At 50.7% G+C, this 12,095-nt stretch overlaps 5 protein-coding genes across 5 annotated transcripts; all 5 read right to left on the bottom strand.

The window, feature by feature from the left end:
* Positions 1-24: 24 nt before the first annotated feature.
* Positions 25-2,274, bottom strand: ASPVEDRAFT_130407 (uncharacterized protein; the record flags this gene model as incomplete). Its single annotated transcript, XM_040806721.1, has 6 exons — positions 25-363; positions 428-816; positions 947-1,041; positions 1,218-1,341; positions 1,401-1,994; positions 2,178-2,274. 6 exons carry the CDS (start codon positions 2,272-2,274, stop codon positions 25-27), a joined length of 1,638 nt encoding a protein of 545 aa, XP_040667281.1.
* Positions 2,275-2,825: 551 nt separating this feature from the next.
* ASPVEDRAFT_41112 (putative C6 transcription factor) lies at positions 2,826-5,092 on the bottom strand. The gene is made up of 3 exons (XM_040812272.1): positions 4,729-5,092; positions 3,932-4,636; positions 2,826-3,874 (listed from the first exon to the last, which is right to left on the bottom strand). Exons 1-3 carry the CDS (start codon positions 4,783-4,785, stop codon positions 3,065-3,067), a joined length of 1,572 nt encoding a protein of 523 aa, XP_040667280.1. The 5' UTR covers positions 4,786-5,092; the 3' UTR covers positions 2,826-3,064.
* A 533-nt stretch (positions 5,093-5,625) lies between these two features.
* Positions 5,626-7,600, bottom strand: ASPVEDRAFT_28178 (F-box/WD repeat-containing protein; the record flags this gene model as incomplete). The annotated part of the gene is made up of 3 exons (XM_040810084.1): positions 5,626-5,805; positions 5,858-7,195; positions 7,265-7,600. 3 exons carry the CDS (start codon positions 7,598-7,600, stop codon positions 5,626-5,628), a joined length of 1,854 nt encoding a protein of 617 aa, XP_040667279.1.
* Positions 7,601-8,804: 1,204 nt separating this feature from the next.
* ASPVEDRAFT_52443 (Mn(2+) transporter ATX2) lies at positions 8,805-10,115 on the bottom strand (the record flags this gene model as incomplete). Its single annotated transcript, XM_040814639.1, has 3 exons — positions 8,805-8,982; positions 9,038-9,991; positions 10,066-10,115. 3 exons carry the CDS (start codon positions 10,113-10,115, stop codon positions 8,805-8,807), a joined length of 1,182 nt encoding a protein of 393 aa, XP_040667278.1.
* Positions 10,116-10,823: 708 nt separating this feature from the next.
* On the bottom strand, positions 10,824-11,804 carry ASPVEDRAFT_130611 (uncharacterized protein; the record flags this gene model as incomplete). The annotated part of the gene is made up of 1 exon (XM_040806739.1): positions 10,824-11,804. The coding sequence occupies one exon, from the start codon at positions 11,802-11,804 to the stop codon at positions 10,824-10,826; it is 981 nt and encodes a 326-aa protein (XP_040667277.1).
* Between the last annotated feature and the right edge of the window lie 291 nt (positions 11,805-12,095).

Raw genomic sequence — 12,095 nt, 5'->3', positions numbered from 1 at the left:
AAACAGATGCCAGAGAGATCGCCCTTAGCTCTCCTCCTTTAGCTCTTTCGTATCAAGGTCCATTGGAGTCGCCGGGTTTTCCGCCGAGGGATCTTCTGCTCGCTCTGGAGAAGCATCTCTGTTCTCACCCTCCCGATCGCTCGCATGCGGAGTCTCCTTCTCCGGCCCAGACCCATTACCCTGTTGAATCCGGAATGAAGATGTCATCTCCTCTTGTGATGGCGCGGGCGCGAGTCGAGGCCACGTTGACGATGCCCCCGGCCCAGATGCCTCAGGAGTAGTACCCGTAGCAGGCACATCTTCATCCTCGATGTTCAGGTTCGACTTGCGGGATCGCTTTACGCGGAGTGGACGTTCTTGTGGCTGCATTAGATAAATGGGCAATCAGCCAAAGGGAAGTTGAATCAAGCTACTCGCATGAACTTACTGTGGGTGGCTGTTCGTCTGAGCTCCCTTCTGTCTCATCTTCATAGTATCCTGGTCCCGATCCGTTTCTCGTCGCGGAGATGCCATTTACACCTGCACCGCTGGACATCATAGCCGCAGCACGGGCGCGCAGTTCCGGGTTCACGCCGGCTTGGGCTTCTTCAGCCATTCCCGTAACGTTGGCCAGGCGCTCGAGAAGGATACAGGACTCGAGGCGCATCTTCTGAATGTATTGCCACCCACGTCGGTTGCGGGTGCGCATCAATTCATTTTCAGCTTCAATTTCGCCGAGACGCTTCTTGAGCGCGATACATTTGCGCTTGTAGGCGATTTCGACACTGGGTGGGTTCGTGGATGGCTGGGATGTTGATGTCTTTGGTTCCATCTTGGCTTGGGCGTCGGAGGTGCAGGGATCACAGGGGGCGACAGAAATGGGGATTGACTGCTCTATATATTTTGATTATTTCATGAAATTTAGAAGAGGAGTGATTCGGACACAGGGCTCGTTCGGTCTAGAAACAAGGAAGTTCTCGTCCTACGCTCCGAGTCGATCGCCAAGAGCGAAGGCGGTCAACGACTCCATTGTTCTCGCGTCTCCATTCATCTCCACTCAGTCTACTCGCTGCGTTCTCAGCCTTGGGTTCTCGATTCAACATGAAATTCATTACTATGATCTATCTATAATGCCACCCGGGCTTAGTGGCCCGTCGTTGGAAGACCGAGGAAAACCTTGAAAGAGTCATAACTGTTTTTGTCAGCATTCTAGCTTCTACCATCACTGGGAGACTCACATCAGCCACTGGAAACCGGTCAACGTTCCAAGCATTAGAATTCGCACTGGCAAGCCATTCCATAACCCTGCGAACCCAATGTTCCCATATATCCGAGAGACGGCCGACACAGCCGATTCACCCGCTAAGTATTCCCGTCAGCACAAACTGCATAGTCAGTTAGCACAAGATCAAGAGGCATACCTTTTCTATCAGCGTTTAACTTTGATACCAACACGTCTGCTGGGTGGCTGACAATCGCGCAAAAGATACCAGCGATATAACCACCCGCAAAACTAATACCCGTCTGCTGAAGGCTATTATAGCTCTCCTTGGGCCCTCCCAGCGTCTTATAGATCATGCTAACAGTCTCCTCGAATGTTGCGAACTTCGTCATCGTATACGGGATCTGTCTTGCCCACAACGGGTACAATCCCTTATACAGACCCGACATGCCCTCCTTCGCGACGATCTTACCCCAGCCCTCGCGCAGGCTACTTGCGTATGGCGGTAATGTTGTCTGCATGCGCACCTTGATTGCCTCGAATGGGCAGAGGGCCATATCCGCGAGGAACTCGGCAGAGGCACTTGCACCTAGATATACAACCGTGCGGTTTGTGTTGGGGAACATGTCGCCGTATAGGTATTTGAAGTATTCGTAGAAACCGTATTTACCGGCTCCCTGGAAAGAGTATCCAATGAATGTTGGGGACCAACCAAAGAAGACCCCGCGGAGACCTTCCTTCGAGATGATTGAGCGCCATGCGGAGATGTTTGAGGTGTAGATTTTGGGGTCAACTTGTCGTCGGCATTTCACAAGGTCGAGAGGTGTTACTGAGGTGTGAGTTGGGCCTGCAATGCAGCTGATTAGAGACTGGAATGGATGGAGAGGCTAACAAAACATCATTCGAACGAACCGCAAGCTTTACGAAAGTATGTTAGCTTTATCATTCACTAATAATACGGACGTCAGTAACAAACCGATAATTCCACCCATCGTACAAGCACCGAAGTACTTGAGCGAGTTGGGCTCAATCTTCCCCAGCGGGTATTTCTTTTCCTGCTGTAATGTTGCCATCACGCTTTAATGTTCCTACCAATTGGAATGAACCAAAGAGAAAGTATACCAAATGTAAAGTAGAGGAAGCGATAGGCTCAAATCGAAAACCAAGCAAGATAACCAGTCTCCAAAAGATAAGAAGCTCCAACCTCGAGTCGCGCGAAGGAAGGGCACACCTCCGCTATATAAGTAACTGAACTCTCAGCAGTGGATCACAACTGACAAGGTATGTCGTCAGCAGCACCTCCTCACCCAATGCAGTAACGTAGTACGTTGCCGCTGTGCCCGCACTGACACCCTGGATCTGGGTCTGGTCCAGGGCCGGGCCATCCGATGCATGCGTTCATAATTTATGAACCAGTCTACGGTATGTTATTTCCCTGATTTTAACTAGCGCATTCGAAAGAGCGCGTGCCGATTTCCGATTTCCGATCTGAAGCTAAGATTGTTGCCAATTATTCTCTCCTCCACTTTCTGAGGTGCAGCGGAACTGCTTAGTGCTTTGAACCTTGGAGCCGTGATTAAAAGAGAGGGGGTGTCGGTGACGTCATATGTACAAACATCCAGGGTCGGAATAAATCTAGAAAAAATGTATATACTTTTTAAATATTTAATGAGATGAGTAAATATATACACTCAGAATCTGAGAGGGGAAATCGGAAGAGAAAAACAACGACTAAAAGAGCACAACTCCGGCCTCGCATCCAAGCCCCATTCCCAATCGCTTCTATACAATTACTAGTAATCATGATATGCAAAGTGATAAACTGCCCAATATAAAGTAACCTGAGCGCCCGGCTTGAAATTGTCAATGAGCTCCAAACAACGGTCCAGAGATACCAATAGGTGGTCTTCTCTGGCTTGATGCATCCTCCGCCAGAACCAACGCCAGCTTGATCCCTAGGACGGATCCAACCCTCGACAAACAGTTGCGTATTTGCTGTTCCTGTTCCGGTGTGGCTAGACCGCATGAAAGAATATACCACAGCGGCCAGACCATTGAGTACACCGAGAATGCGCGCGCACGGGGCTGGGGTTTAGATTCTGCGCTGGGGGATGCGGAGGTCGTTCGGTTACCCATAATATCGACGTCGCCGAGGCAGAATGGTATACTGCGGCATATATCTGAGATCATTTTCTGGATGACTGCTGGTACTCCTGCACCCATGTCTTCGGGGACTTCGCCCGTCGCAGCGGCGAGGGCCTTTCGTAGCTCGAGCATTATGACGTGAGAGACAATACGGACCGCTCGGTAGTAGGTCCAAACAGAAGCGATAGAGAGGTGGTGGTATGTGATTAAGAAGTCATTATTGTCGGATTTATCGCGATAAATGATGAGGGGGAGCCAGCGGTCAGGGAGGTCCTGGCTCCAGGACGTGAGTTCGAGATCTATCTGTCTGCCTAATAAGAGGAGGAAGGTGAGTTGTGAAACAGTGTCTGCATCAAGTGGTGTAGATATAGGGAGCAGATGCTGGAGCGATGTTGTGGCGAGGAACAGCTGGCTCATTTTGGATGCGGCAAGGATCAATCGGGCGATTGGGTCTGCACCGCTAAGACGCTCGACAATCCAATCCGTGTTATAATGGGGCCTTCCTCGGAGTGCAAGCATCTCAACGTGCTATCCCACTTGTTAGTATTGCTACCAAATAGGCAACGGAAGGTGAGGGAGAGCTACCGTATGAGTATATGCGAAATGAAACAGACCTCTCCCCTGCGCATGGCCGAGCTGGCTCTCCCCTCTCAGCTTCATCAGAAACTCAAAACCCGCTGCATGGGAACTAGCAAGCCCATTTCGCTCGCCCGTGATGTCCTCAAAAAGCGCAAGCAACACCATGGACGCAAAAGTCTCATCCTTAACAGCGTCATTTTTCTCATATAACGCCGCTTGTAGCCCCTGTAATGCATTCCCATAGTGCTGTCTAGCACGCACCACAAGCGGGGCGGCGTTGACATGATTGCTCAGTGTCATGAGAGCTGTCGCATCAACAGCGTTGCGCAGGCACAAAGCAGTCGGGCTATCGGTCCCATTCTCTCGACAGGCAGAGTACAAAGACGGCAAGAACGACAAATAACTCATAGCTTCGTCCGGTTCTTCGCCAGAAGTATACTGGTCGAAGAAAAAGCACAGCGCTCGCTCCTCCCATGTGGAATCGGCGACCCGGTGAGTGGTCAATGATGACCGGGGAGAAGACTCTCGCCGACTACCCCGCCGGCCGCTGGAAGATGAAGGTGAAGATGAAGATGGCGATGAGCCGCCTGATTTCTTGACAAGCTGCTCGACTTTAGAAGTCTCATTTCTGAATATAGACTCGAGTCTGTATCCCGGACATGGCTTGCCGTACACACGACAGTTGCCGCATTCTGGAAGCGCTTCGTCGCACTTTGTATCACTTAGAAAATTTCCGTGCAAGACACATGGACCAATAGATCCTGATCGGAGAGAAACAAGCATGCATGGAGATCTTGTCATACCTTGATTTTGCGCTTACGGCACAGAAAACACCCTTTGCTGCGCCCAGTATACACCATGTTCGCTTGCTAAAATAGCCGAAGGATACGTGACGGCTCACTGACTCTTTTCCAGATAGTATTAGTGCCTTGCCCGCAAGCGTTGTCGTCTCTGTTTAAACTGATTTGGCTGACTCCGGAGTTTCGGCAAACCGGCATTCAATACAAGATCTCGCTAGTCGGGAATCGGACATGGTGAGTCTCGATACCTAGCACGAGATCCGCCTTTAGGTGTGCTTCTAAAGCGACCGGCCTAGTAGCTTCCAGGGACGCTTGACGGGCTTTATCCAGATATAACTAGGCAGCAGATGTGCGCACCCCGTTGATCATGGCCGAGCCGAAAGGTCGAGCGGAGAAACGCTAAAGCGTTAGTCGACTAGTAGCAGTCAGCTGACGAATGGGATCGTCCACAACTTCTGGGTGACAGTTCCTGAGCAGTGAAGGCACTAAAGTACATAAGTAGGCATACGCAGGGGTTCACTAGCTTGTTGTGTGGTAAAATAGTTGTATGAAAACTTTTGCTATCAAAATCAGCCACCTCCTGAGGTGGCAATATCCTAAACTAAAAAGCACAGGAATTTCGCCTATCAGATTCCAGCTGGTACATAATAAGCCAGTAAGTATGACAGCATCCTCCATATATCTAACTCCGCGTAGTCCATGGACAAAAGCATAGTTGCAGCATGAACCTAAAACACCCAGAATGCAAATGCTAACCAGTGAATATCGGGCCAATTACCCTGAGCCGCCAATGGTGCGAGGTGGGAATATCGTAGAAGCAGGAAACCGAAGCAATAACGCTGAAGGCGCAAATTAAGAAGAAGCTAGCTATATAATCGTGATATCCAAGCATCTCACGATTCAAGAAGGCGCATCCACCATCAGTTGATCGCCATCGCTTCGTTGTGATGAATTTGGAGACAAGAGTTCTCTGGCTAAGCTATTGTCATGTGTCGGTGGCGGCTCGGAGATGCTGGACGAAGCGCCTGCCATCGCTGTATCAAGTGGAAGTTCTTCTGGGGGCGGCGAAAAGCTCCAGACCTAAATACGGATGTTAGAAATACTAAGATCACACGCAGCGCATATCACTCACCTCCATCACTGTACGACCTGATCTGCTAGACATGATGACGGCCTTTTCCTCCTCGAAAGTAACTCTCCAAACGGTTTCTGACGGAGTCGATAACTCTCGAAGGAGCTGTCCGGTTTGTAAACTCCAGACTTTGACCCTGCCGTCGCTGCCACCACTAACAATCCGATTATTATCAAACTGGAGACTGGTTACACTGTTATCGTGGGCGGCTAAGCGATGGATGGGAGCCATTCTAGTCAAAGACCAAACGCGAACGGACCCGTCGGAACCACCAGTGACCAGGGTATCGCCGCTCATCTGTAGTTGTCCTACTAAGGACGTATGACCCTGGAGAATAGCATGACACTGGCCAGTATTCGGGTCCCATATCCGAACACTAGTGTCGAGACTCCCCGTCGCAATTCGACGGCCGTCAAACGCGATCGCATAAATTTGACTGAAATGGCCTGATAGTGCTCGCAGAAATCGTCCCTCCGATATATTCCAGATACGGGCTGTGGTATCGTAGCTCCCCGAGACGACGATATCTCCATGTACAGCGAGGCATCTGACGCTGGCCTGGTGACCCACCAAAACATAGCGGCAAGTTCCCGTTGTTAGATCCCACACCCGTAATGTGGTATCCCTCGAGCCAGAGATGGCGGTGTTCTTATCCGACATTTTTAGACACCGAACTGTCGAAGTGTGGCCGCGTAACAAATAGATGGATGCCCCGGTAGCCATGTTCCATACTCTCACTTCCCGATCACAACCGCCGCTGACCAAAATATCATCCCAGGGAACCATAGCCCACACACCCATCACATGTCCTTCGAGTGTCTTCTGATTCCCTCCGTCCGTGTCGTACACGTGGATTTTAGCATTGTCCAACGAAGCTACAATGTATCTCGGAGTTAGATGGAGACTCGTTACCACACCTTGGTCGGGCGAAATGTGGCGCTGGGTGCATCGGCCGCCTTTACTCCACGCAGACTCTATCATGTATTTTTGCTTGAAATGATATTTGTAGGAGAGAGGCCGAACTCGTCGCTTCCTTGCTTGTACGCTCGACGGCGCAGACCAATCTCCAGATAGTGACCGCGGGAAGTCTGCAAATCCATCACGAGACTGAAGCGTAGCGCTATTAGACCTCCTTTGTAGTCCGCTGAGGGAGTGTGTACGATGATTGTGAATAGGCTCGATGAAGTCTAGGTTATCTTCAGCGGGCCGCCGATGGGTAAACGCATGTCTTTCGCATAGGTTTTTCCACGTAATATCGTCGTTCAACAGATCATGCCATCGTCTTGATACTTGTGACGCCCTGGCCAGGGTTTTCGGGTCGTCAACGAACGAAAGTACCTAGTTAGGAAATCACAAAGTTAACTCCTGGGAAACCATTAATGTATACGGGGCAGCAGTCCAACTTACCCTCAGGGATATCTCGGTTGGAAAAACAGTAAATGGATCCTTCCTTAGGCGAGGGGCGACATAGCTAGACACAAAACTGAGCTGTTGGCTGTTGCACAGGCCCAGGATAGATTCCAAAAATTGCTGCCGCCTAGGTCCCGACAGCGATTCAAAGAATTTGGTATTTGACAGCAACGTATCCTCTTCTTGATCATTAGGACGCCAGGAGGTTGGTCGTTGGTGGGGAGTCGGGCTGGGCGCCGGGGTGGGAGGGGAGGCAGGCGCTGATGGGAGGAGGTTAGGGGGGAGAGAGGTAGGTTTATCGGAGGACGGTATCGATTTCGACTGTGAGCCCATCCCGCCTATCATCGCGGGATCTGACATCCGCCGAATGCCCATAAATGGTCGCGCGACAGAGCGGAAAGGGTCATACACCGAACTATCCCCGCAAGCTTCACGGCGAATGTCGTAGTGTCCAGCTCTTTGGGAGATCGGCACGGCTCATGGATTTTAGGAACGAACGTATGTGCAGCGAAAGATAAAAACTAGCGAGAGAACGAAGCGCCGAAGGAGGAGAAGAAATCAGAGTAGATAGGCGCCTGTGGTCGGTTGGTGTGAGAAAGAGTGTTGGCGGAAGGTTCAGCTGGCCCGGGGGGATGGTCGGAGAATAATAGGGGGCAGGAAAGACCGAGGGCTGGGACGAGGGGGCAAAAGAGGAGCTTAAAAAGGAAGAAGGAGACAATAGAGAATATATTAAACAGAACAAGGAGAGGGGGGGGAGCAGGAAGGAAGAGGGAATATCGCCTTGCCAGGTGCAGTGAATTAGTCCCACGAGGGAGAGGAGCGGAAACGCTTTGGATTTCAAGAGTCTCGATCTCGCAATGGGCCATGGCCGCACCTGACTTGGACTGCCACCGGCTCCAGCAGCCGGCGGGAGGTGGGCCAGATCCTGCCTGTGATTAGTCGGGGCGGCCGATCCAGTCTGGACGTCAGGACGTTGGTACTTCTGCAGCTGCGGCAGCTACCATAGTGGGCTAGGTACTGTATTCACCGTTGTGCTAGTACGGAGTATTCATTGCATGAAGCATCCAGGAACTCCTCTGGCAGTTGTAGGCGAACAGAACTTGGAAGTCTGCCGTTCTCCCTGTCGGCGCATCGATCTTGGCATCATTGTTTCGTCGTTTCCGGGCTTTCAGTACCTGCACGCAAATGATCTACAAATTCCAGGCGGGTTTCATCTTTCCTCGCTGTGCAGCTTTGGAAAGGGCTTTATTATGGCTTGACAGATACCATGCGTAGATTCATAAAATATAATCATGTGATTATGGCTACAGCCCTTACCAATCCAGCAGTAATAAATATCGAAATGGCGCCGTAAAGTACATATATCTCGCAATTATCAATACCAACAACGCAGGGCAAAAAACTCTTGTTAACAGACAGAAGACATCTCAGATGACCCAGGCTAACGCAATCTAAGAGGTTCGAAAAACAGCAATGCATAGATGGATCGCGACTTAGAAAAAAAAAAAAAAAAAATCGGGAGGATCAAAAAGCAAGTTCAATGAGCATGTCCGATTTGGAGAAAGAGGGGCAATATCATGCCAATAACAGAGGCTACCAGGTCTCTGATTGACTTGTCTGGCTTTGCTCCCATATCTCGGGCGTCATAACCATTGACAGGCAATTCCCGAGACAAACTGGAGTTGTTTTCTTGCATCGTATGCATAGCAACGTATCTTGAAGAGGTGGTGTTAGCTCGAGAGATATGCTGTGGTGGAGTGGCCATCTTACAGGAATGTGCCGGCTGAGAAAAGAAGAAGAATTCCTGTGCGCCAGTGCGCACCTGTTTCATCAGTGGATCCCGAGCCTAACAGGTGTACGAATAAGAAAGTCGCCATGGCACCAACAGGCGCAGCCAAACTAAATATGAATAGATGAGTCCTAGCAGCACGGCTTGAGAGCCCCTGCCTGAGGAGAATGGATGTAAGCCCGAAGGAGGCGGGGGCTTTATGGACCATGATAGCTAGGAAAATTATAAAGCTCAGGCCCGTGTCTGAAGTCGATGCCCCGAGAGCAATCCCGTCAGCGGCTGCGTGAATGACTAGACCAGTAGTCGTCGCAAAGCTATGGCTGCTTCGTTGACTATTTGCGGCATCCAAAAGTCCCCCGTCCCGCGAAGGCGATGAATTTCGACGAAGCCCAGATCCCAAGTTGTCCAATGAGATATGATAGGGGGGCCTTTGTGGTTTGGCCGTAGATGCGAACTCGGGGATCTTGTCGATGAGGTACATCAGAATAAAACCACTAATGAGCGCAATGCCAATCCAGGCATGGGGGGAGCTCTCTCCGCTGTGGTCTTCTTCCGATTTACCACTTGACGTGCTTGAGGTATCCTTCTTCGTTTCCTGCTCAACCTGCGACTCCCGCGGGACATGCACAGAAGGGACGTCAATGCCAGGAAGCTCGGCATATCCATCCCACTGGCCTGTGTCTCGGTCTACTTTAGGAAATGTCGTTGCGATAGTAGGGATGCCCGATCGTTCGGGGAGGTGTGGAAGGGTAGTGGTGCGACTGCTGAAATCGTTTCGTTCCGTCGAGACGGAATCGTACAGGGTTTCGACTCCCTCGGGTATAATGACAATCAAGGATGTCCCAACCAGAACTCCCATGCCAAGGGAGGATATCAATCTTAATTGTGAAGGGGAGAGCTTGAATGCTAACGGCAATGAACCCACGACAAAGGACCTGCAAGAAACCGAACAAACAGTTGTTAGCTGGTATTCGCTACACAGCAATCTTATCGCGCATCGAATCCTCACGTAATTGCCATCACAGTGCTCAATGTGAGCAACGTGAAAAGTCCCTCCATGGTCGGTCGCTGGTCCGGAGTCGTTCGCTCTCTAGAGGACTTGGAACATGGCTTCGAACGCAAAAAAATACCAACAATAAATCTTCCAGGGCAGTACAATGACCAGAGTCAGGTTAGAGGTTAGAATTGGTGGACCGGTGGCGCAATGCGAAAGGTGTATTCAGATGGCCGTCAAGGGCAGGAAACGGCCAGGAACGAGCTCGTCACCGGAGCTGGCAACGTGGCGTGGGATGGATCCGCAGTGGGAAACGGGCGGCGGCCGCCTGCACGGTACCTTGGTTATGGACAACTCCAGGCCGGACAATCCACCCGGGGCAATTGAGGAAAAGAACCAATGATTTTTAAAACGGAAATTATGTTGCCAACGCATGCATGGTATCTGCGATTCTGGGCTGATCTGCTATGAACGCATACACGGCATTGCCTTCTCGGTCGTGCAAGGGACGGATTGCTGCCGCTTTAGGAGCACCCTGGCTTTGTCCTCTCGGCCCCAAGGTAGCAGGCTGCTCCCCCGTCGGTTCATGAGCAAAGCCACCTGACAAGGAGAATTTACAAAATGATGCCAACAATTGGGTTACCCTACTAGTCCACTAACTGCGTAATAACACAGCTGCGTGCCGTGCATTATGAAATAACAGATGCACTCAATCATGCCTAGAACCAGCATCATCCAGCAGACGTATATATATGGCTAGAGCATTGTCAATTTCATTCTCCAAATCTCTGCGTTTGTATTCGGATGAACTCGCGCAGCCGTTCTTCCTTCTCGCGAGTCTGTTCCGGTGTCTGAGTCCCATAGGCCTCGTCTGTCTGTTGGATAACCTTTTCCTTCCACTCCGTTCCTTGCTCTCCCAACACATTGACTCTCCCTTGATCATCCCAAACATTTTGCATGGTACCCCCAAGCTTATCCAGGAACGATCGAATGCCACCTTCCCCGCCTCCCTGTTGATAGCTCTCGAACACACCATTTCCCGCCCACCTCGGGCCCAAACTAGCCATCAGAATAGTGTCAAGATCTCCTGTAGTCACAACATCTTCCTGTACCAGGTGACAGGCTTCTCGAAGCAGCGCAAATGCCAGTCTGTTCCCCACAAAGCCTGGTATCTCTTTTCGGATAACCACAGGGCGATGTCTGGAGCCGGGGATAGAGAAGTACTCCCGCGCAAACTCCACTCGTTCCAGGGATGTTTCGGGGGACGGCACAATCTCTAACAACGGCATGATATGCGGTGGATTGAACGGATGCACTACAAGCAAACGGGTCTTATCTTGCATGTCTTGCTGCTGTTTAGAAGCTGCAATGCCTGAGGTACTCGTCCAGAAATGCGCAGAGGCGGGTGCCATGGATTCGACCTTCTTCCAAGTGGACCTTTTAAATTCCAGATTTTCCGGGCCCTGCTCCTGAACGATGGTGGCGGATGCGCATGCGCTCTCAAGTGAAGAGTGGATTTGGAGGCGTCCAGACGAGATTAATGCAGCCACCACCTTTTCTGGCTGTGGCTCGGTGGACTCAGAGTTAGGGCCAGCTAGAAAGCCTGGGAGCGTCTTTATGAGATAATCCACGAAATCAGGCCTTGGGTCGAAGACGTCAACCACGTTGTCGCGGGTAAGATGGAGGGCAGCCATGGACATGCCGATGGTTCCTAGTCCGATCAGAGTGATTCGTTGTGGGCTAGTCGTTGACATTGTGACTGTTTAGCAGGATTTTTATAGATTTTCAGATAAGACCCCGGATCTTTGCTATTTCTTTTTCGTTCAGGTGAGTGTATTAGCTGGATTAGCCTGGGCACATCACCCAGAGATATCACGATTCCCCGCAGAGTCGGACATCCTCCCGACCACAGTAACCAATGGTTTTGAATGAGCCGAGGCAAGAACCATACTAGACAATCATATTGATGTTAACTTCGTATAAGTTAGAGCTCATCGAAGAGCGCATGACATCGTCTTGTATCGTAAAACCGAGTAACCCAACAT

Source organism: Aspergillus versicolor, assembly GCF_001890125.1.
Source record: "Aspergillus versicolor CBS 583.65 unplaced genomic scaffold ASPVEscaffold_4, whole genome shotgun sequence".
Lineage (NCBI taxonomy): Eukaryota > Fungi > Ascomycota > Eurotiomycetes > Eurotiales > Aspergillaceae > Aspergillus > Aspergillus versicolor.
The sequence above is the reverse complement of the archived record's forward strand: the minus strand, read 5'-3'. Positions and strand labels throughout refer to the sequence as shown.